The 21,792-nt window shown below is 40.9% G+C and overlaps 1 protein-coding gene across 17 annotated transcripts in view; it reads right to left on the bottom strand.

Annotated features, from left to right (window-relative positions):
• Positions 1-21,792, bottom strand: part of caska (calcium/calmodulin-dependent serine protein kinase a) — a 257,641-nt gene that overhangs the window by 38,562 nt on the left and 197,287 nt on the right. For 6 of the 17 annotated variants that reach the window (XM_069178917.1, XM_069178922.1, XM_069178916.1 and 3 more), the window contains exons 11-14: positions 21,238-21,255; positions 18,873-18,994; positions 5,123-5,200; positions 384-431 (exon numbers count right to left, since the gene is read on the bottom strand). In XM_069178917.1, coding sequence (XP_069035018.1) covers positions 384-431; positions 5,123-5,200; positions 18,873-18,994; positions 21,238-21,255 — 266 coding nt within the window. The remainder of the gene's footprint in view (positions 1-383; positions 432-5,122; positions 5,201-18,872; positions 18,995-21,237; positions 21,256-21,792) is intronic. The other 11 variants (XM_069178929.1, XM_069178930.1, XM_069178925.1 and 8 more) reach the window with 4 other exon arrangements.

Raw genomic sequence — 21,792 nt, 5'->3', positions numbered from 1 at the left:
AAATGCTGATAGATCTCTCACCCCCACCCACCTCCCAAACTCTAATTCCAAACCTGAGCAGCAGTCACATGACGCCGCTTGCTGATAAACACACCCCTGCAAAGTGGACCAAGGTTTCAGCCAAGGAGTTTGTAATTTGTGGTCCTCACAGGCCAGTCCCGAGAGGCACTAATTTACTCCACAATTCCTTGCCTATAGCTCGCTGAACAAACATGTCACAAATCAAGAGCCCCTTAAGAACGGTTTAGAGCTACAACTTCACACACTTACAGCAATTTCCATGTTCGCCATTCGGCCCTCTTCCACCCACTCCCATGTTAAAAAATACCAAAATGCTTTAAAGACATTTCCAAGTTAAAAGTTGTAAAACGTCTTCAGCTTACACATTCCAGGTGTTTCAAAGCTGGACTTGCGTCGTCGTCGGTGGAATTCTTAGCACAAGAAGACACACAATAGGTGGATTATACACTGTATTTTACTGTCTCTGCAAGCGTTCACAAAATCATTTCACTCTGCCTTCAGAAAGGCTTGCAACGACACGGCAGTCAATCAGGAAGAGCCAAGTGAAAGGTGTTTGGTTAGTTGTTGAGCCCCCGTTCAAGTCATTTGCCCAAGTCGCTCAAATAAAAGGACAACTTGATAATTATTTTTAAAGCATTTCAGTATTGCTTGTGAAATAACGGTGAAGCAAAGCCAAGCAAGTTAGAAAACTATGTTTTCCCTTTACATAGCCCCTTGGTTAAACGATGTCACAGAGGCAGTTGGACATTTAAGATATATGATGCCTTCCATCTCTTTGTAGCCTCCTGCTGCATGTACTGTACTGCACACAATCACAGCACTCAAGAACACAGGGTGAATAGGAAGGCTGACTATGTGAAAAGTGTGAGTGACCTTTTTTAATGCTGCTTTCACAGAGCAGAAAGACTTTATTGTCTTAAGACTTGCAAGTAATGAAACATGTAAGAAAATTTGCGCTTCCCCAAGATGGACTAGGACACGCAAAATGATTTTAAAAAAGAGCTTGAATACTTATTTTTTATGGTGACTAAGTAGCTATAAAGCCGTCTCTAGGCCTTTAAGTGAAAAGTGTGTTTTAAAAGGGTCTCGTATGACTTGTGCTATGCATATTCCACTTCACCTAACTATTACGAAAGGGCGCTACTTTCGCAAGCCCAGTGCTGATGACCTTTACCTGCTGCCTGACACAAAACATCCCACTGGGACCATGGTCAACGAGCTGTGCAGTGCATTAAAATGGGAACAAGGGATTTAAGGGGGGCAATTTTCCCAAAAAACAGGGCAAAATCTGTCCGCAGCAGAGGTGTGGAGTTGTGCTAAGTGTGTTAGGAAGAGAGTTAGTCCAACCAGTTAGTCGCTGTACAGCCATAAAGGTCAAAGGTGAGGTGTTAAGCAGAGAGAAGCACTGTACATACTGGAGAGAGAACAGCATGCACTGCAAAACCCTTTTAGTTTGCCCTGGAAAGCCGTGAGTATTTCTAATGAATATACAGAAGGGATTCTATTAGCTGCTACAGGTTCCTAAGGACATTAAATCTAGTTCTAAAGCAGGTCAGCTGACATATACATAAGTTAGGGAGACTGTGGTTGGCTTTCCTAATTTAGCCATACCTTCTGGTTAAGTAACTACTTTAATGATTAGAATTTTCAAAAAAGATATTCTGCAATGCAATTTATTTAACCCACTTTGAGTAAGTGAAATTGTTCAGGTCAATGTATCACTCTGGGTGTCCAAGACAGAAGTGAAGAAGGCAGAATGGAAGGGGGTGCAGAACTCGGGTGGGCAGAGCACAGAGAGTGAAACACTCAAACCAGCTACCAGCCCAATCAAGCTTCAGTTCAGGTTGGGGGTCAGGATCAATGGGCTCCCAATTGAGGCAAGCAGGCTCTAACCAGTTCTGATCCCATTCTCGACAGCTTTTAGCTGAGAATACATACCCTCAAAGCATTGCCATTCAAGGCATCTTGGTCAAGGATAGTGCCCTAGGAACCCATAGTCAAGACATGAACCCTTAACCCTCTAGTTGGGATTCCAGATCCTTAACCATCACTTTAAGTCAATGGGCACCTCCTTCTCCTCCCCTTCAGCCAACTGGTGCTCGAGACGCAGGAGTACTGTTGTACAACTGACTGTCATGTCTCTCCAGTTGTCTCTGGAGCTTCACGGCCTAACCACCAGGTAGTGTAGGACCAGATTTGCAAGATGCCTATCCCTCTAGGTATCCAGTGATGGCCATTTTTTTCCCTAGATACGAAAGGGATTAGCTGAAACTCACAAGTTACAGACCTGTTTGAAAATTTAGCTTCATCTCACGTCGTAGAGAACATACTTTCCAAAGACGAGAGAGAACTTCTGACTTAGGTTGTACCAATAACTTCACCAAAGACACTATCCTTTAATGCTAAGTGCCCCTAATTAGTTATAATTTTAACTACATTTAAAACGGAGGAAAAACAAAGGCCGTGAGCAGCCCAAGTCAATAAAAACAAATGATGGAGTCACCCACATCTCACTCAGTTACTCTGTTAAGCCTTAACTGTGGTTTAACAACAGATTGGAGATATCTGCTCTGTTTTAGGTTCACGTATGCGTGTTTAAAAAAAAAATTCAGATGAGGGACACAGTTCAGCAACAGGTTGATTGTGTGAGGCAGATACACAAAATACAAGAAGCTACGGTAACTGCCTGGAATTGGCTTCCTGCAGAGTACCAGGGTAGTGTCTCAGTGTCTCGGGAGTCTGCGGGGAAAGATTAGGGAGGGAACATTTGCAGGCTTTTCTGCAGAACCTCCTGGTGCAGGGAACTGTGAAACCATAAATGTATGAAAAGAAAATCAAGTGTGTCAGGACTACAATTACCCCATGTAAAGCTCAAATTTTTTTCTATTTCTAGCAAACTAAGCATTATACACAGTCATTTAAAGACTGTATTTCATCAATCATGAAAAGATCCTCCTCACTGTAATTTCACAAGGTCTTGAAAATTCCCTCTTGCATTAATTCTATGTGCTATATTAATGCGTGTGATATGGCCCTCAGCCAGTATAGCCTTAGCATGACTAAGAACATGAGAACAGCTTCATTCTAGCCCCTGGAGATTTCTCTTGCTCTTACAGGCTGGTTGCAGCACACAAGGCAAGCATGAAAAAAGCCTCTATGTGACACATTTTGCAATTTTGGCCTGCGGTTTTGAAGAGAGGGACACATGTGGGCGGCTATCATCCTGGGGGATGAGAACTGGAGCACTGATAAAGGTAGATCGGTGCCAGCCAGCACCAGCCCGAGAGGAGAAGAAAATGGACACAGATCAGTGCTTTTCACGTCCTGTAGGAAGTGTTTGTCTTACTGAGAAATGCAAGAACATTCCGCCACAGGGCAATTTGTTTGTCTGGGGAGCGTGAGCGCAGCACGGAACCCCTGCTGATTTAACGTCAGGAAAGGGAGGAGACAGAGCACATCTGTCAGTCAGTGAAGAGAGCGGAGAAACCAAGATTGGTTTTCTGGACAGTTGGACACTTTCCCATAATGCCTCTCAATCTCCCAGAACCCCTTACAACTCGCTGGTCTTCATTCCCTTTCCTTGCTTTTTCACTCAAGCCTTCTTTTATTTGATTAAGCATTTCAATGAAAATTGAAAAAATTGTCATTAGCTTCCTTTGTACACAGTGGCCTACTGTTGGCATCGGGCGCTGTGTTGCAACAAATTTGATTTTACAGGATTGGAAAGGTTGTAAATTCGCAGGCTTACCAGGAGGACTGGGAACCCTGATTTTGAAGAACTCCTACAAAGACAACCCAGTCTCCCCAACCTTTTCTTCACATAGGTTCACACAGGTTAGTGAAGAGCATGGTGCAAAAGCCACAAGTCATCTCCAATTAGTTCAAGTGTCAGAGCTAACAAAGTGCAAAGTCATTTCTACTCAGGCTATTTTTAAAACCATATTGTCTTCTTGCAAAATTGCAGCTGTATTTACAATGGGCTTTTGCCTAGAAAAACACAAAGAAGCATTCATTTATATGCCCTGTTATTTTGCACTAAGAGAATAAAAGGTTTTAAGGACCAGACTTTTCAATTTAAAAACTTTAGGGAAAAGTTTGTTTATGACATAAGACAGATCACATACAGTACATTTGACTGAACACTGGAACAAAGACACACAAAAAGAACCATATTTGTGAAAGAAATCCCTCACAAACATTTAATATGGGATGACAGCACTGTTTAAACACGGTAATTGAGAAAGAAAATTGACCACATCCATTGTTTTTTTTCCAAAAGCAACACACTTGATGTACACAAATTATAGCACTTTTACATACCTTTCTGTTCTGTTACTGAGGTGTTCTGAGTTTTAAATTATCCTCTGCACAGTAAATTATGGCATTCTTTAGAATGAACCACTCCAGTGGTTTTCTGCCTTTTTTTAAATGAACAAGCCAGAACAAACTATTGTGCTGGTGATGATAATATAATATTCTGGCATGATGTAGGTTCTCTAACACAACTACATAATCAAAAAGGAATCAAGGTGATACAGCTAAAGATTTCAGAGTTCACAACATGTATTTGTGAAAGTTTTATGGCTCTTTTATAGTACATAGTGGGGCGTTTTTAAAATGGGGAACGTACACATCTGTTTCAAAGCAATGTCACAAATATCTTAATCTGTATTAAACTACAATCTCAAGGTCTTAAACCTATCAGCAAAATATGAAGTGTTTTTTCTTCCGTCAGAGGTAGTCAGCGTCTCTCATACCTCATGGGGTTTTATTACAGTTTGCAGCTCCTTCTTTGGCACTTTCTAAATATGTTCACATGCCTCCATGAACATCTTAAAAGTAACTTTTCTGCTGGCAGAAAACTCTAATTCAATTGTACTTTTGTTTAATTTTCTGCTTACATGAATGATTTATTTTTAGGATTTAGTTTAGGCAGTATCATGCATTTAGTAAATTGCCCTACTGTAGATAAGGACATCTCAGAAGCAGATAAGTATGTCGCCACCTGGTGGCGATAATGCTGGGAAGACAGAAACAAGCCTGGATAGGCCCCAGTGCAGGAGAAGTCCTGACAATAAATACTGTGATGGACTGCTCTCACCTCTTTGGCTCTCTGTACAGCATCACTTGGTGGGTTCCTGATCTGCGGGGAGGACTTTGTATTAATCTTGTCATACAGCTGCAACAGAACAATGAGACACAAAGGACAGTTAAACAGACGCACAATTTCTTTGCCTCATTTTCATACACAGACACACATAATTCCTCCCCACCGTATCCTCGGTACTTCACAAGAAAAAAAAATCATTAAGACTCTTGCTTCCAGAGAAAATATTTTTTCCAAAAAGACAACTTTCTGGTCTGAAGTTTGGGGTGTCTGTTCGTTAGGGTCCCAGCCTATAACAAAGCACAAGATTGGCTCAGAGCACTCAAATCCTCCAAATTTACACACTTAAGAGAATCACTGCTTCAAACCAGTCAGCTGTAAATGGCAGCTTGACATGAATTCGACTCTTTTTCACATGACTGACAGTAGACATTTTAACAATGAGTGGGTCAGGAGAGTGGTGCTCTGCCCTGATCTGAAATCGATATATATTAGAGACTGAATGCAAGGACTGAAGAAAACCCGACTGTTGCAGGAGGCACCCTTCCCAGCCTCAGGGGCTCCAGTCAGAAGGGACACAGGTAAGATGTCTTGCCTGTCCATCTAGATTTTAGGGTCCTGTTCACCTCTGGCTTCACGTAGGACCGCCAAAGTCTGCACTGTGTATCCTTGCCTAAAATCTGAAGCTATATTCCTCCTGAAGGCCTGATCAGGAAACATTTGCTCAACCATACAAGAAGCAGCCTGCTTTGCAGAAGTGATGCTTGCGATTCTGCTAGAAAGAAAAACCCCCAGCCGAACCACAGACATATCTTCTGCAACCACAAAAGCGGGGATTAGACATGCAATTATCTCTGTGACTGCAGCGCTCCTTGTGTTGGTCTGAGCAGCCCTCCAACGTTGCGCTGCACTGTGCAAACCGTAGAGACGCCTCAGGACTTGACTGTATTTGTCATCTCTTTCCATCCCCTCTTTATAATTCATACAGATTTATGGCATCTATCGAGTTCCACTATTGCAGCTAAATCCACTGGTGTACTGTTACTGAATACAAGTCATGTACTTTTAAACATCTGAGCCTTCTGCAAACGTAATTAAGGCGTTACCATATTTACTGTATGACTAAGAAACGGGACACCTCAACCATGAAACTGGATGTTCTTTTATCTACATTCAAATGCAGTGAAATTCTTTGTTTTTTACACTTCATGCAATTGTTGGTTTTCATTGAAAAACATTAGTTAAAACTAGTTATCCCTTCCCCCCACTCACTTCTCACTTTCAGGAGTTGAGAAAAGAGACAAGAATCAGGGAAATTCCCTCTTCTCCACCTATGCTCCACATCGCATCCTGTGTGTAACTTCGAGATCCTAACTGTTCTCAAAGATGGGCACAAATAACACAAATGTCCCAGACAGTGCATTGATTCCTGCAGTGCATCAGGTGAAAGACTCAGTGCCTCTAAAACCAGCCAGACGATGGTGACAATCTGTCCTAGGACCTGTGACACATCATTGCTTGGAAAACCATTCCTGAAGAAGTTGGTGTAGTTGTGGAAGCTGGCAGGGGGTGAAATCCTAGTGTGAGGAAACTAGGCAACTCCAGCGGCTCTTGCAAAAGCACAGAGGTATAAGCTCACAGCTCCCTTCTCACTCAAGACTGACGCAAGGAAGCAGACTCTCTGATCTGTAGATAACCAACATTCCCAAATGCTGCTGCATCTCAAAGACAGCTACTAACAACTTAGAGACTCTGCCCTGCTTTTGTTAATTTAGAGACTCTAAACATTTTCCCTTTGCCCAAAATTTAAAGGCATTTCAGGTTTTGATACCATGAAAAAGTGAGGTTTTAAGGTTGTCGAGTCAGAAGTTTTGAAATCTGATGAGGGTGAAGGCCACATAAAATAGCCATGAATTTGGTAAGGCTCTTGTGAAGACTCGTTAGCGATTTCAGGAACTAATTTTATGCCTGAAACCTATTTGTTATGTTTTAGGGGGAACAGGCAAAATGAACAATAGCCTGGATGACGCGCACAGACAAATCCTGCTTTCAAAAGTGATGACATCAGTTGCTACTCACAAGACCAGAGGAAGGAATGAGCAGCAGAGTGTGATCACATGACACTTGCGAGGTGGGTCTGGATTGGCTGCCCAATAGCCTTTTCTTACAACAGCCGTCTCCCAGGTGTGGATATTGGGCCATTTTGTCAAAAGGCTACACTCTCTAGATTTTCAAAAACAATATGAATTGGGCTTAACGGACCGTGATTGGGGAATCACGGACCTTCACTCTGCTCAAAACAAATGTCAATAGATGGTTTCAACTGCACTTCTTGACGAGGAGCGAAACCCAAGCAAAATGCTATTGCATTTCTATTGTTCCCCATTTTTGCACATTAGAAAAAAAGGGTTAGGCTTGCCTTCGCACAGCACAAGGTGCGGTAACTTTTGCTTTCGTGTGAAGACTCGAAATCCCCGTCGAGGCACCTCTGTGTGTCCGAGAAGCTGATGTGAAAGGATACATGCTTCAGTGCCACAAACTATGCTATGCTGCATAGGAATTTATTTTGGAGAACAGGTGTAAAATAATTGCACCGAGTATGTTTACCCAATGAAAACATTCAGTTGTGTTCAAACCAGGGTCCAGAACAGAAAATGTGAACGCACCTCTGCCAGTACCAAGACCCCTGCAGCAGTCATGCAGAACAAAGATGTCTATGTCATTCTTGAGCAGGTTCCTAGTCTTAACGGAAATGGAAACCACAGAAGATCTATATAAGTAAATCAGCAAATATGCTGAAGACATGAATTCTTAAAGACCACAATCACGGTGCTTCAACTGCAGCCTCTAGAAAAGGAGAAGCCCACTGGCATGTGAAGTCTTTTATGTTTCTAAAAAGCTGTTTCTCATACAGCCCCAGTTTTCTTTTACGTTACTGTATGATGTTGGCAGATCTTCCTAAACTCTCTGTCGGAAGAAATCACCGTTTCACAAGCTTTCAGAGAGAATACAAAGCACTCAATCCTCAGCCAAACTGTTTTATGTGCGTGTGCAGCATAAATCTGCATTTTATATACTTAATATTAACATGTAATGCATTTCAGAAATGATCAGCAAGAGATATCAGCTTCATCAGCCTCCCAGAAACTACACTGCATACTTTTAAAGAGTTACTTTTAAAGAGAGAGTGCATTTTTAAGGAACTGAAACAAATTACAACACTTCGCTCAGATACCATGTGAGACCAGTGAATTAAACGAAGGGAGGTAAACTAGAACAGACCTGCATTTCACTGGAAAGTGTGAAGAAACCAGCAATACCCACGGAATACTGGGAAGAACATGCAGACTCCACACAGACAGATATTCAAGGAAATACACGAACCCAGGAACTGTGAGGCAGCAGAGCTAGCAGGCCAATCACAACGCCTCCCACATTACAGTACTAGGCCACAAGGAAACTACGGAGGAAGTGGTGAAGGACTGAAACTTTAATAAATACAAAATTTGGTAAACTCCAGTAAGATCAAAACAGTCCACATCTTTAACCCAAGAGGGCAAAAGCCGTTTTGCACAATCACGTCGGAGATTTTACTGACCGTCTTTCTGGTATGGAACCTTAGAGATATGCTATTTAATCTTCTCTCAAAGCAAACAGTAGGGAAACTTGCCAAATTCTTCTAGTAGGAAAACAAGCGATTTAGCACATTCTGCCCTTCAGTGCCTAGAAGCAGATGATCCCCCTCAGCACACAAAGCTTCTTAAATTAAACTTCTATTGCCAAATCATACTTTACAAAAAAAATCCAAAGCAGTATGCACAGGTTTGGGATAAGTGGGAAAACCGAGACCAAGCAGGAAGGAGATCACAGATGGACAAAGTTTCAAGACAAAATCCTCACAGTAAAGCTGTCCTTGGTCCGGCTGACACATTCAGGACCTCCAGCGCCAGCCTGCTCAGTTCTCTGTGCGTGTGCCCCTCTACAGTTAGAGCCCACTTGGTCATGGCTGTCACTGGTCACATGAGCAGCGCCTGGGGCCGCCAACGTCGGGACTCGGCTCATGTTCGGAAGATGAAGGGAATGCTGCCAGCTGGCAGCAGAGCTCAGAGGTCACATTTCTATTCCTCGGGACGCAAGCACCTCAACCCTGGTTGCGCGAGGCCAGCAGCACAGGGTTATAAGGAAAGTAGAGGAGATAAAGCCAGGATGTGGACCAAGAAAATGGCCCCAGCTGACCCTGCTACTGCCCTGCTCTCCACAGCAGCACCTTTCTGGAATCACCTGCATCGCAGTGCACCCTGCATTCATGCAGCATGGAGATCAGGCCAGTCCCCGAGACACGTTTCACTGAGCTCACATCAGTTAGAGGAACTGAGCTTTTGGTAAAAATGATTTCCTTTTAAACCTTGCAGAGGTATCTCAAAGCTGAAAATTTCCAAACACAGAATAAGTACGGAGATCTAGCACAAAGTAACCAGCACTGTAGTTTCAAAACGCACACAACCTACAGTAGATGGCTTAGCTGGAAAGACGCCGCTGCTGTGTGTGGGGGAACCTACCGTCTTACCATAGTAAAGGAAGGGGAAACCCCCTCACAGCTGAGCAGTCGAAGGAGCGCCCCCAGATTCTGAGCAGATCGCCTAAGCCGAGCCCCGTCCTCCTAAGGGCCAGCAGCCCACGTCAGGATTTGACCTTTTCAGCAGTTAATTGCCAAGATCAGTGTTGCTCCTTAAGTTTTTGCAGGTCTCATAAGGGGCGGCACCAGGGCACCCTGAACAGAGGACCTAGGGTCAGACCCTTCCAGTTTTGACTCTGCGGTTTGTCATGCGCCCGTTACACCGAGAGAGGACAGTATGAAGTGTGGGTGGGGAGGGGCTCCAAAACACAAAGCCAAACAAGAAAGATGGAAATGTGCACCCGAGAGGAACTATATACAGCAATATCAGCTGCAATCACCTTTGAGAACAAAACACTCCCAACTCCTGCCTGACACAACCCCTAGCACTTCTGCAAACAATTTAACAAGTTCTTACAGTTCGGTGTGCTCTACGTCAACCTTTTCAGCGGTCTCAAGCAGAAAACATTTAAAACTAACATACTTTTGGATTGTTGGTCTTCTACTAAAAAGAGAAAAGTCACAACTGTGAAACGAAACCATATACACAAGCTTTCCGACAGATGGACACAAAAGCCAAAGTCTAAAAGGTGCTTAGAATAAAGAACGGAAAAAGGGAAATGGAACAAAATGCATCCTGAAAGCAATGCTCCATGTAAGCTGTGTGCCTGTGCGCGTGCAAACAGGTTATGAAATCAGCATACCGAGGAAATTGAAGTGCGTACAAAAAATTAAATTCCAAAAAAAGTATGATAATAATAAAACAAACATAGTCGTCAATTGAAAAATGCTAAACTGACCACATGAGACTGGCTGCCAGAGGCCCAACTTGGCTGTGGGCATTATTATTGCTACTCGATAATGGATATCTATGCTCTTGTAAAGTCTCACTTGACACTCAGTCTCTACGATTGGGCTTGTTGAATTGCTGTCCTGGTCTTTTGAATCTCTATGCTTCTATGAGAATAACTATATTAACAAAAAATAATTTCAGGTTTACAATTTTACATACACTCAATTTAGTGTGCACAAGTTTTTGTCACTGGGGAAAAAAATTGCACAACTTGAAATTTTGTGCACACACAGGCCATTAAAAATTAGAGGGAACATTTCCTGAAAGCCTGCCTGATCTGCATTGGCACTCCAACAGCACCAGGGACCCCTTTGGGTACCGAAATCTTCACAAAACAAATACCTGAATGTACTTTTATTGTTACGTTGACATAAAATAAAAACACTTTTCATGGAGAAATGGCTGTCCTATAGCGGAAATTCAAAATGGAATAACAGCCACAGCTGAATACAAAGCCTGCGACTGCTGTTCCACATCAGGGTATGCACACTTCACAGGTAGTCGCGGTTAAATTAAGACAGATCCGAAAAGGTCTGTCTGTTTCACAGAACCTAACCTGCCCACATCATGTAAGATGGCAAGCAGTCACTTCAAAGAAATCATTCACATGAAGAGGTGAGCATGCTATGTAAACAACTCCTTAAATCACAGTTGTTTAAGTTATCCACATAGATATAGCTATGGTCCGAATATGCCTATGTATATTGAGAACGCATATATATCCATCCCTTTTCTGACCGCTTCTTCCAAATCAGGGTTGTGGGAGAGCCAGAGCCTATCCCGGCCAGCTATGGGCACAAGGCAGAATACCTGGAAATAACGCCACAAGTTACTGTATGTTCCCACTTATTGCCAGAACTCAATAAGTAAAATTTCCAAGATATTTTTTCTCACTGTTTTCCCCACTGATAGTGGTATACACTTACAAGTTTAAAGTCCGATAAACTTTCCACTGCATTAAAAGAGTTTTCCATGAAGTCACCTTACAACATGCGAATGGATGACGAGTGGAAGTCAGAGGCAGACATTTAGGTCTGAGAAGAGGAAGCACCTTTTTATTCCAAGCGTTGTGGCAAAAAAGCGTGCTGCAGGTGCTGACTCAGTGGGCTCATTCAGGAAGCAGTACAAAGACATCCTCTCATCATCTGGGTACATGCAGACAAGGAGTCCGACTGGCCAAAAGGCCTCTTGTGGTTTGTAAGGTTTCTGTGTGAGGACCCACATTATGAACCCTTACACAAATTAAATAATGTACTTTCACTTCGACAGCTGCATCTGGAAAACAAGCACTGCGATAGTTGACGTCATAATGATATCCTTGCTTTGCAAACTCATTTTGAAGCCTATGTGCACTTATGTCCACTGACTCCAAAATCATCTATTTTTGGTCCCTTTCACCTATAACTTCCTAAACTTAAAACTTGGGTTTGATAAAGGAATGTTCTTATTTAAAGGGGAAACAATTCTGCATACCACTGACCATCTCTGCATTTAATTTCAAACGACAACTTTTAATTGAAAATACCAATATAAACCAAAACCCAGGCTTGCACAAAAAATTCCTGTGATCCTTTGCACAAAGGGACACTGAAGTTAGTTTTATTCCTCTATAATGAGCTGAGGCTAATCAAGTTATTAAACTACACATGCCTGTTTGACTGCATTACATTTTCCACACAATTTCACTTTTCTGTGAAACACCCTAATGCTCCTCTGACTCAGATTTAATCAGATTTGTCTCAGCTTCTGATCCCTTTCTATTCATCTGATGTGAAGAACGAAGCTCAAATGGCACAGAAAAACAAACACACAGATCAATGCCTTAGCTGATTACTTTGACTGCACTGATCTCATTCACCAACAGTACCAACAGCCCGTTAATGCAATTGATTCATTTCTGAAGACTGGTGATTGAATGGCCTCCTACCTTAGTTATTCAGAAAATGAAGCTTGATTTGGATGCATGCAGTTAAGTACATAACTACAAGGTATGAACCTTTCCTTTTTCACCCATTGAAAAGCACTACAAACCATAGAAATGACGTTAACCCTCAACTGTCCAGTATCAGCTCCCAACAGATGCCAGTCAATCTGATTTCAGGGAAGTCAATTCTGTCATGATAAACTAATATTAAACGCTCATATTTTAGTCTGCTCTGTTACTGAAGTAATATTAAAACCATGTCTAAGTGTGCTTTTATGTAAATTAAAAACAAATATTTTTCCAGATGCCCACAACACAATTAATACTTCTGGGCCTGGCTCTGGAAACAATGACAACACTCACTGTTTTTGCCTTTTTTTGTGTCTTTGATCACTATTTCACAAGATAGCTGGCTATTATCCACCTATTTCCATTCAGGGTCACTGTAAACAGGAAAGCTGCTCCTATAGAGTTTAACCACCTTAGTGGTATGGTGTGAACATTTTACTTTTGCACACAGATCAATCCAGCGCACAACACAGTGCCTGGCAAATACAACACAGTACATCGAGGAGTTTTGCTTAGTGTGGGTGTCTTTGAAACAAGGCACTGCAGATAGGCCTGATGACAAAACCTCATCTCTCATCCAATCTTTATTCCTTTAGAATCTCCTCAAACACTACTCCACATTTCTTGGACCAGACACTGTGATCATGCACCACAGCTTGCTAGACAGTCAACCAAAATGTTTTAGGCAAAGTACCTTCTTTATTTCGGCCTCCGTCAGATAGCAAGTATCTGCAGAATTTATTTAAAAAGTGCTTTCAGTGGACCCAGACTGAATAAGCTCAACCTGAGCTGTGCATAGGGTTACTACTGAAGAGGTTAATTACTTCACTACAGAACTATAACAAGTTTACTGCAGAATTATAATGAGTTTTCTCACCATAAAGTATGGCTTAGATTCCCACATTCCACTAATGTACAGGTTGTGCAGAAGCCCTCCAAAATCATTTAAATGTCTGCGTATTTTAAAACATTTTTAAAGCTGCAATTGGCTACAATATACAAGCCTTAAATCTGGCTTTGGGATCGTGGCAACCATGCCTGAGACCACGCTAAGAAACAGTCTCTAATTACTGCATGCTTTCTCCATAATCTACCCAGATGTTATTATTCTGTCTCACGCTATTACAGTCACACAGAAAACAAGTTTAATTATGTGTCTAAAAGAATAAATCAATGAACTGCAGCTTTCAATCTAACGTATTAAAAACCAAGGGTTCCTTGGGAGTATAATCATACATCCTTTATAGAAGAAACAGCATAAAGCTCGTTACTAAGTAAATGACAAACAGTGAAAATCAACACACACTCTACAAGAAAAAAATATTTTATGCTTAAACTTTAAGCTTTAAAATAGAACCACATCCAGCTGCATTTGTATTCTTTGGGGGGGAAAAAAAGATTTGAATAGTAAAAACTATTCTAGATACATAGAAAATACAAGCTGAGAGCACTGGAGCCCTGCAAGTAACAGCCTCTGGTGGTCTCAGACACAAAACTACCAGAAAAAAAAAAAACACAAAACCACCTCAGTCTGCACTCAAAAACCTTGACACGTATCAGATTCTTCTGCAAAATTGCCTGCCTTAACACAGAACAACAAAAACTGCACAAATGCACAGGATGCAGAAGAAGAGGTGACAAACTGCGGTCTGACACAGTGGTACAATATGTCTTCCACACAACTAGGCTATTCTGTGCTGGACAGATCAATCAATAAATCACCCACGTACCGGAAAGACTGCAGATTTTTATGAAGCTTTCAGAAACGGAATGAATGTACAGCATACACAACATGCTTACTCCGGAGAGAAAGGGGCTTGAAATGCAGGCCGGTTTAAAAAGGAGAACTCTTAGGATGTCTTCATGTTTAGTACAGACTAGCAGATAGGCAGAAACTGCTGTAGCCACCAACATGAAAAGGCACCACACAGACAAAAGCCGGCTTTGTTCTCCTTTTATGTGTGGAAGTCTGGCTTGTGAATGTTGTGACATCTGTATTCACAGCGCCCCATGGAAGCAGACCCCAGAAATGCTGAGCAGAGGCGGTGCCCCTTAACAATCTCCATTCTGCCCAGGCAGCTAGGCCGGAACCCTCTACCTATCTCCTCCCTCTTCCCTCTCTTCTGACAACACCGGCTCCTCACAAAAATCTCCCAGCTGGGATCTTTCCGGAGCAGGGGGACCAAAACTTGAAAAAGGAAAAGACAGCAATCCAACGTGCCAAAGTAGAGGCACGCGCAGACCTACCGTTTAAAATAAGCAACTTGTGCTGGACTCTACTCTGCTTTGTGTTGCTCCACAGGCACGATCTGCCCGGTCAGTGCCACTAATTTCAGCCTGCTGGGGTTACAGCAGGTAGGGGCAAATCCACTTGTCATTTGTTTGTGCTCGTGTGATCTGTTAAACACAATACATTCCAAAAGCGCTTGCAAAAACTTAAGTGTGAACAAACAAACACGGATGTGCTAGACTAACACAAAACCATCAAGTTGAAAAACCAGTCACTCCATTCCAAAACCAACTACTTCTACAGAGAGTGCACTCGAAGCTCAAGGAGACTCCTTGAGACCTGTGTGAACCAATTTCTGTTGACAGACCCTATACTGTTTGTTTCTACTGCAGTCCTAGTGAATCCCTCCTGTCAAGATACAATAGAGATCGTCGTCATTTGGCAGTGAACTGTAAAAATCTGTGGTCAGTGTGCAGAATACATGCTGTACCTGCAAAATAAATAGCTCTAACCAGATAGCTTGCACCACAAGTTTCCTATTAGTTCGAGAAACCGGATAATAGTGATTAATGAACCAAGCGTTAAATATCAGAAAGTGGAATCATTCAGACTATAAAAATAGTACATATAAAATGTGCAAGCACTAAAGTTTCACACTGCAGCACACCTCATTTATATATTTGGTTTACAGGATTTTGTTTTTGTTGTCATGTGAAAAAATCTGGCAAGTTCTTTTTTATTCAGATATAATAAGAACAGTCAATTTAAGCCTTTTTGATTATTAAATAAAGTATCAAAAAAATAAGGTCCTTAAAGAACTTTCAATGAAGCCTAATGATCTGTACTGTAACTCTGAATTGGATCAGCAATTAATGGCGCTAGATTAACCTAGTACAGTAGGTTTCAGCACTGGTTCTGCAGTAACCCTGTGGATACTGGTTTTAATTTCAACTAAACATTGAGGGCAAGTGAAGCCTTAACTGACTTATTGACTTGATTAGGCCATTGTTTTTTTAGTTCCTGTTCTTACCAGGCAAGACACAGTAAGGGATTAGGGGAGAGAGATCAAATTGGGGTGATATAAGTACAGGACCACAGGGATCAAATTCTTTCCACAGGGAAACAATTGACACTGTAGATTCTGGTTGATGCTGTAGAAAATGCACAAACAGCAAAGCATTTTTCTGTACTGAAAACAGGAAATATGTAAAAATTAGGTCCAAATAAGGAAAAAGTTCAGCGAGTTACATTACGCACAGAAATTAGTACCTCAGTGGGGAAAAAAAACCCAAATCCTGTACAAAGACACTTCTGCACCAGGGTCACACTGGTCTAGAATCTAGACAATGTTATATCTTTCAATGCCAAATAAGTCAGTAGCTTTCAGATTTTAAATTTAGCATCACCTACTGTATTACCGCCTTTTATAAATGGGAGTTTTACATGTCTTGGCTATGAACCCCTGAACCGCACACAGGGGAGAGTGAGAAAGTGCAGGCAGCCTCCTCCTTGGACCCAGTCGTCTGTACGCCCCCCTGCTGAAGGCTGGGGACTGATTGGTGGAGAGATGTGTCCCTCACCGACTGTACTACGGGGGGAGTGGCCTGACTCAAAGGGTGGTGGGAGAGTAGAACAAGGTGCCCAGCCAAGTTATGGATGCCAAAACCCTGGTTTCTTTCACAAAATAGTTAACTGATCTAAGGTTCTAACCTAGCTATCGGACTAGATACAGTTTGTAACTGCTCTCACAGTATGCTTCTCAAAAAAGACATCTGTGGGAAACACAGTTTCCTCGCTTGATAAATAAGTTACTTCACTAATTTTGAAAGAATGTATTTTGCTTTACAGGTGGAAAGTCAAAACATGTCCGTTATGCGTTAATGTGTACATTGAAAACTTTCATATTTTAAGTAAACATCAGCTGGAAGCATGAAAATATGTCCTGTTGCTAAACCCCAGAAGACAAGAGAGGCAAAAAAAATAAAATAAAAAAAGGGCTGCAAATGTTTTTTAAATCTTATTTTTTAGGTCAACTTACAGCTCAACAAGATCAACGTATATAAATAATCTTAAAATTATGCAATTAGAGTCTCAGGTTTAGAAAGAGCTTTACACAGTTCTTGTTTTTCCCTCTTTTAAGACTTTGTGCTTGAACCACCCCATCACAGATATTCAGGTTTCATAGTTGCAGCAGCTACCAAATCACTCTGCTCCCAGGCATAAGAAGGATCGCTTCCTGTCCAGAATATATTTTAAAAAATGTATCTGTGCAGGGTTTAACTTTACACAGAGATGAGGATTAATCTTATTCAAACTTTAGCTTCTTATGTAAAAACCCAGCAATGAGCACTGGCTTCACAGAACAAAAAGACATCTGCGTTATCACAATTTACAAATAAGGAATTAAATAATTATTTAATATTATTAATTAAATAATTCAGGGGTTTTGCAGATGATAAAAATTAATAGTAAGGACAGTTTTTGATTTTAGCATCCACAGTTTCGGTTTTTGGGTAGTCTTAGCTTAAAACCCCTAGTTTTCATTTTTTCATCTTTTTAAATCCATACATTAATTGAGCAGCAGTGTTTATTGGGAGCCTATATTTAAAACCAATTTTACAGGAAGGCTTGTCAGTCGACACTACTCCTGCAAGATTTTGTTTAAATATTTTATGGGTAATGGGGGCTGTGTGTGTGGGTTTGTGGTGGTTGAAGTGTTGCACAGCACTTACATTAAACCAAGTGTGCCTTAGGCTGGAAAATCCTGAGAAACCCATTTAGAGCACAGCTGGGCCATTCAATTACAAATAGTGTTTCAGTCATGTAGATTCAACAGAGCTATAATTTAAACTGCTGTGAGAAGCAAGTGGAAGAAAACTGGACAGAAAGTGCAAATGACTGACCAATGAGATTTAAGGGGATTTAGATCCATAACACTGGAGTGAGACAGGAGATGCGACAAGACAAAAACGGGCTCCTAATTATTTCAACATGCATATTTCAACAGGTCATAGTGCAAAGAGGTTTTGACGGATGACATTTAAAAAAATAATAATTCTGCAACTTCAGAAGAAATAGCTGCAGTCCTGCCCACTGCATTGTGAATCAGTCCCTGCAGATATGCACTGGCAACAATCTGACTAAGCATCAACTTACTGTATGTACCCAGTAAACAAGAAAAAACAGAACAAGACAGCATCAATACAGCCTGCTGAGCTGGCATTAGCCAACAAATCAATGAAGAGGATTTTTCTACAATAATATTAAAAAACAAAGGAAACTGGGAATTGACTCCAAGTGAAAGGTGACATTATAAACCAATCCAAAACATGCACATTCCTTTAAATTCTCTCTAGAAACTGCTGGATAAACTTTGAATAATAAGGTTTCTTCTTCAAACCAAACTAAATTCACTCTTGAAAAACTTAGAAAACAAAGCATAATAATACAATTGTTTTAAACATTACTTTCCACTTGTGATTTTCTGTTTCTTCACTGATAGTTTGCGCAAATCCAATTTAAGCCACAAATCTGTTTAAATTTTACACTTTTTTTTTTACAAAATAAGAAGGAGCCCTGATGTATCAGAAAAGAGTTCCTGCAAGAAAGATGTGTGTAAATGTGCATTATAAAAACACAGAGGCCCCTGCAGATAGTTGCACAAAGCTGTCAGATACAGATCTGTTTCTGGGTGGTACGAATTAACAGATGTACTATCAGCAAGTCAAGGCCTCTACTTATCTCCACAAGCTTCTGGTTGATATACAGTATACAGCATTTCACGCTAAACATATAACAGTATTAGTCACTAATTTATAAACGTTTTAAGCAAAGATGTTCCAGTGAATAAACTAATTTAACAAACTGGCAGCCAATAAGACACACATGTATACTAATTCACTACTGCCCATTTTACTTTAAAGTACTTTTGAGAAAAGCAGTTCTCCATTACAGTCTGTTATGACACAGTAAAAAGAGCAAAAGAGACAGGTGTTGTATTCCCTGGGTGTCCCATGCCAGGTTATGGTGTTGTGTGGGGTGGTGTGTACTCACATCCAGCAGTGTGTGGAGGTGCTGGTCCTGGAACACGCTGTGCAGGAAGTCCAGGTCCTTCTCGCTGCAGTCGGTCAGTGCGTGGATCTCCTCCAGGCTGTCCAGCACCTGAGACACCGCCCCTGCGCCCAGACACAAACAGACAACACCACCAGCTCAGACTCCAGCCCACACTTGGACCTTTGATCCAGGGATGTGCTCCTCACTGAGGCATCACCTTCAACGCAACAGCGATAATCCAAATCATGCATGACTCTCACGCACTACGTGGAAAAAACAAATCTGGGAATAACAACTATTTACAAAAGCACTATCTTTGAAATAAGGCAAACTTTCCCCACAAAAAAGGCATTTTATTTAATAACCAGAAAACAAACAGCACAGTACAGCTGATTCAATGTGCTTAAAACCTACGCAATTCTAAACCCTGCTGGTCTTGTTTCTTAAATACATAGACACTTCTAATTTAGGAATAATCACTTTTTTAAATGTAGAGGACTTCAGTACAAGTGAGGAAAGCAACGAAACCGACTGAGCAGGGAGATACTATCTTCATGCACTGGGATGCTGTTAGAATCAATATTACACAAGGCTGGACTTTCATACACATTCTATATTTACCCAGCTCTTGCTAAATGACCTAGATAATGCTGTGGCTACAGATGAACTGTGGCCTCTGTTGAAATATGTACCCTAGTTCATTCTTAAAAGGGATGCTAGAAAACAACCAATTTATATTCTTGTCCCAGAAATGGGAACTGCAATTAAATAATATCCCCAGAGCAGAATCATCTTGCCGCTTGCATTTAAAGCCAGGATAAAAAAAAAAAACATTTAAGGTACTAAACTGAGGTAATTTTAAAAGTTTCCTTCTTGCTTGGCAATGTCATGTTTTTGTCCTCATTCGGAAGCTAACTTCTTGCAAAACAGAGGAATGCATGAAATAATCACCTCCTGGATCTTGCCAACACAGTGGGCTCGAGTCTAATGCAGGTTGGATCCTAAAATTAAACACACTCATCCCACATGCCACAACTGCCATGTCGGAGTTGAAGGACAACATGCAAAATGCCATTAGTTACTATGATGAGGGAGGAGGGATATGTAAATGACATTGGTCTGATTTCTGGTATGGGTTCTAAACATTTTAATACTGCCTTGTTGCAAACTAAAATGACACATTATTCCACAGACGAGTCTGTAACTGGCTAATGATGACCAGAAATGAACTTGGAAAAAAACTTGTGAGTATAGTAAAATTAAAAATATTTTTCTTAGATAGTTTTGGCTTCAGTCAGTAAAAACACTGTGAGATTTAACTACCCTGAGGGTGCTCATGTACTTGCCATGTCTAATTTAAGACTTTCAAAGAAAGACAGACAAACCCAAGATGTGGTCTTGCAGTAACAGATGACTAAGTTTGTACAAGATCAGAGCACCCCATTTCAGGAGTGTTTTGCATTTCCTGTGCAAGTCTGTGCAGACAGTCTATTGCAAAAGTTCCCTTTAAAAAGTTTCCTTTTTCCTGTGTTGTCAGAAAAGTTTCTGATAAAACATGCTGAGCTGTCATTCGCATACGTTTTCTCCTGGTAACCTTTTGGCTGCACAAACACATTCAATTGACCTCAGATGCGTTGATCTTTTCAGCTTCAAGAGGCAGATGACAGAATATTTTGCATTTTTAAGATGCCGTGTTTCTTAAAATAGCCATGGTCTGCTTTATAAACAAGATAGGTCTAATGATTTCTTCCATTTCAAATCCATTTGGAAATGAGAATTCCAGGCAACAAGGGTCACAAGTCCAGACGTTTTATTAAGGGTCTCTGAATTTTCAGTCTTCCTAGAAACAGATCTGCCCTCTTTCTCAGGGCACCCTGACCACCTGACCGACTGAATCTTCTAGGTCAAGGGCTAATAAAGAAAAACATTTTACTGAAACTGTTAAAGGAAACTATTGCAAAGGCCTGGTCTTGTGCACAGCCCTTAAAAGAGCTTACCAATGGTGGAACATCTGACAGAGAACACAAAAGGAAACTACATGGAAATGCATTTGTAGAGAACAGGAGGCTCTTCTATACACAAAGAGTTGTAGGAGTATGGCACAAACTTCCCAGCCAAGTTGTTGAAGCATTGGAGTCTTTTTTTTTTTTAAAAAGGCTGGATAAGATCCTTGAAACAATCAGATCCACTAGTACACAATCAATTACTGTTTTGTTAGTCACCTTTCTTACGTTCTACCATGAGGTGGAGCAAGAAGGCAGTATTAAAGGTTTGACCAGTGCACACGTGGGAAGAGAAGGACATGTCTGATAAATGACAATGCACACAGTTAAATCCAAACTCAGAAGCAACAAGGGATACCTACTTTCTGCAGCTAGCAGTCCTAGAAGGAGGGCAGCATTAGGATAAACAACAAATATTAACAAGAGTTCGCAGAGTTATCAGAGGCTGTTAGACATTGTACATTGTACAGTCCACAAAGGAAAAGGTTTTATTGCAAAACACAAACTTAGCAGAACACCTGGATTTAAACAGGAGGAACAAAATCTTACTTAAGTAGTGGAAACATCTTAACAATTACACCCACAATCCAATTTACAAAAATTAAAATGATGTCTGTTTAAGAAAACAATATTGCAAAGAGATTAAACTCCACAGGACTGAAAAGGCTCCATACATTACAATACTAAAAGTGTAGTTCTTCTATTACGAAGACACCACAATTGTGATTAAGGCTATGAAACTGAACATATCAGTACTACATATTACACAAAGCTAACTAAAGTAAATCAGGGATTACAGTATTTATGAAATGCTTATTTTAACCTTTCCAAAGAAAAACTGTAGAAACATCCCAGTTAATTTATTGGAAAAGTTATTTTACTAGATCTTCTGATCTTGATTGTTTGACCAATTATGA

This window comes from Lepisosteus oculatus, chromosome 15 (genome assembly GCF_040954835.1).
Source record: "Lepisosteus oculatus isolate fLepOcu1 chromosome 15, fLepOcu1.hap2, whole genome shotgun sequence".
Lineage (NCBI taxonomy): Eukaryota > Metazoa > Chordata > Actinopteri > Semionotiformes > Lepisosteidae > Lepisosteus > Lepisosteus oculatus.
This window is presented reverse-complemented; position numbering and strand designations above follow the sequence as displayed.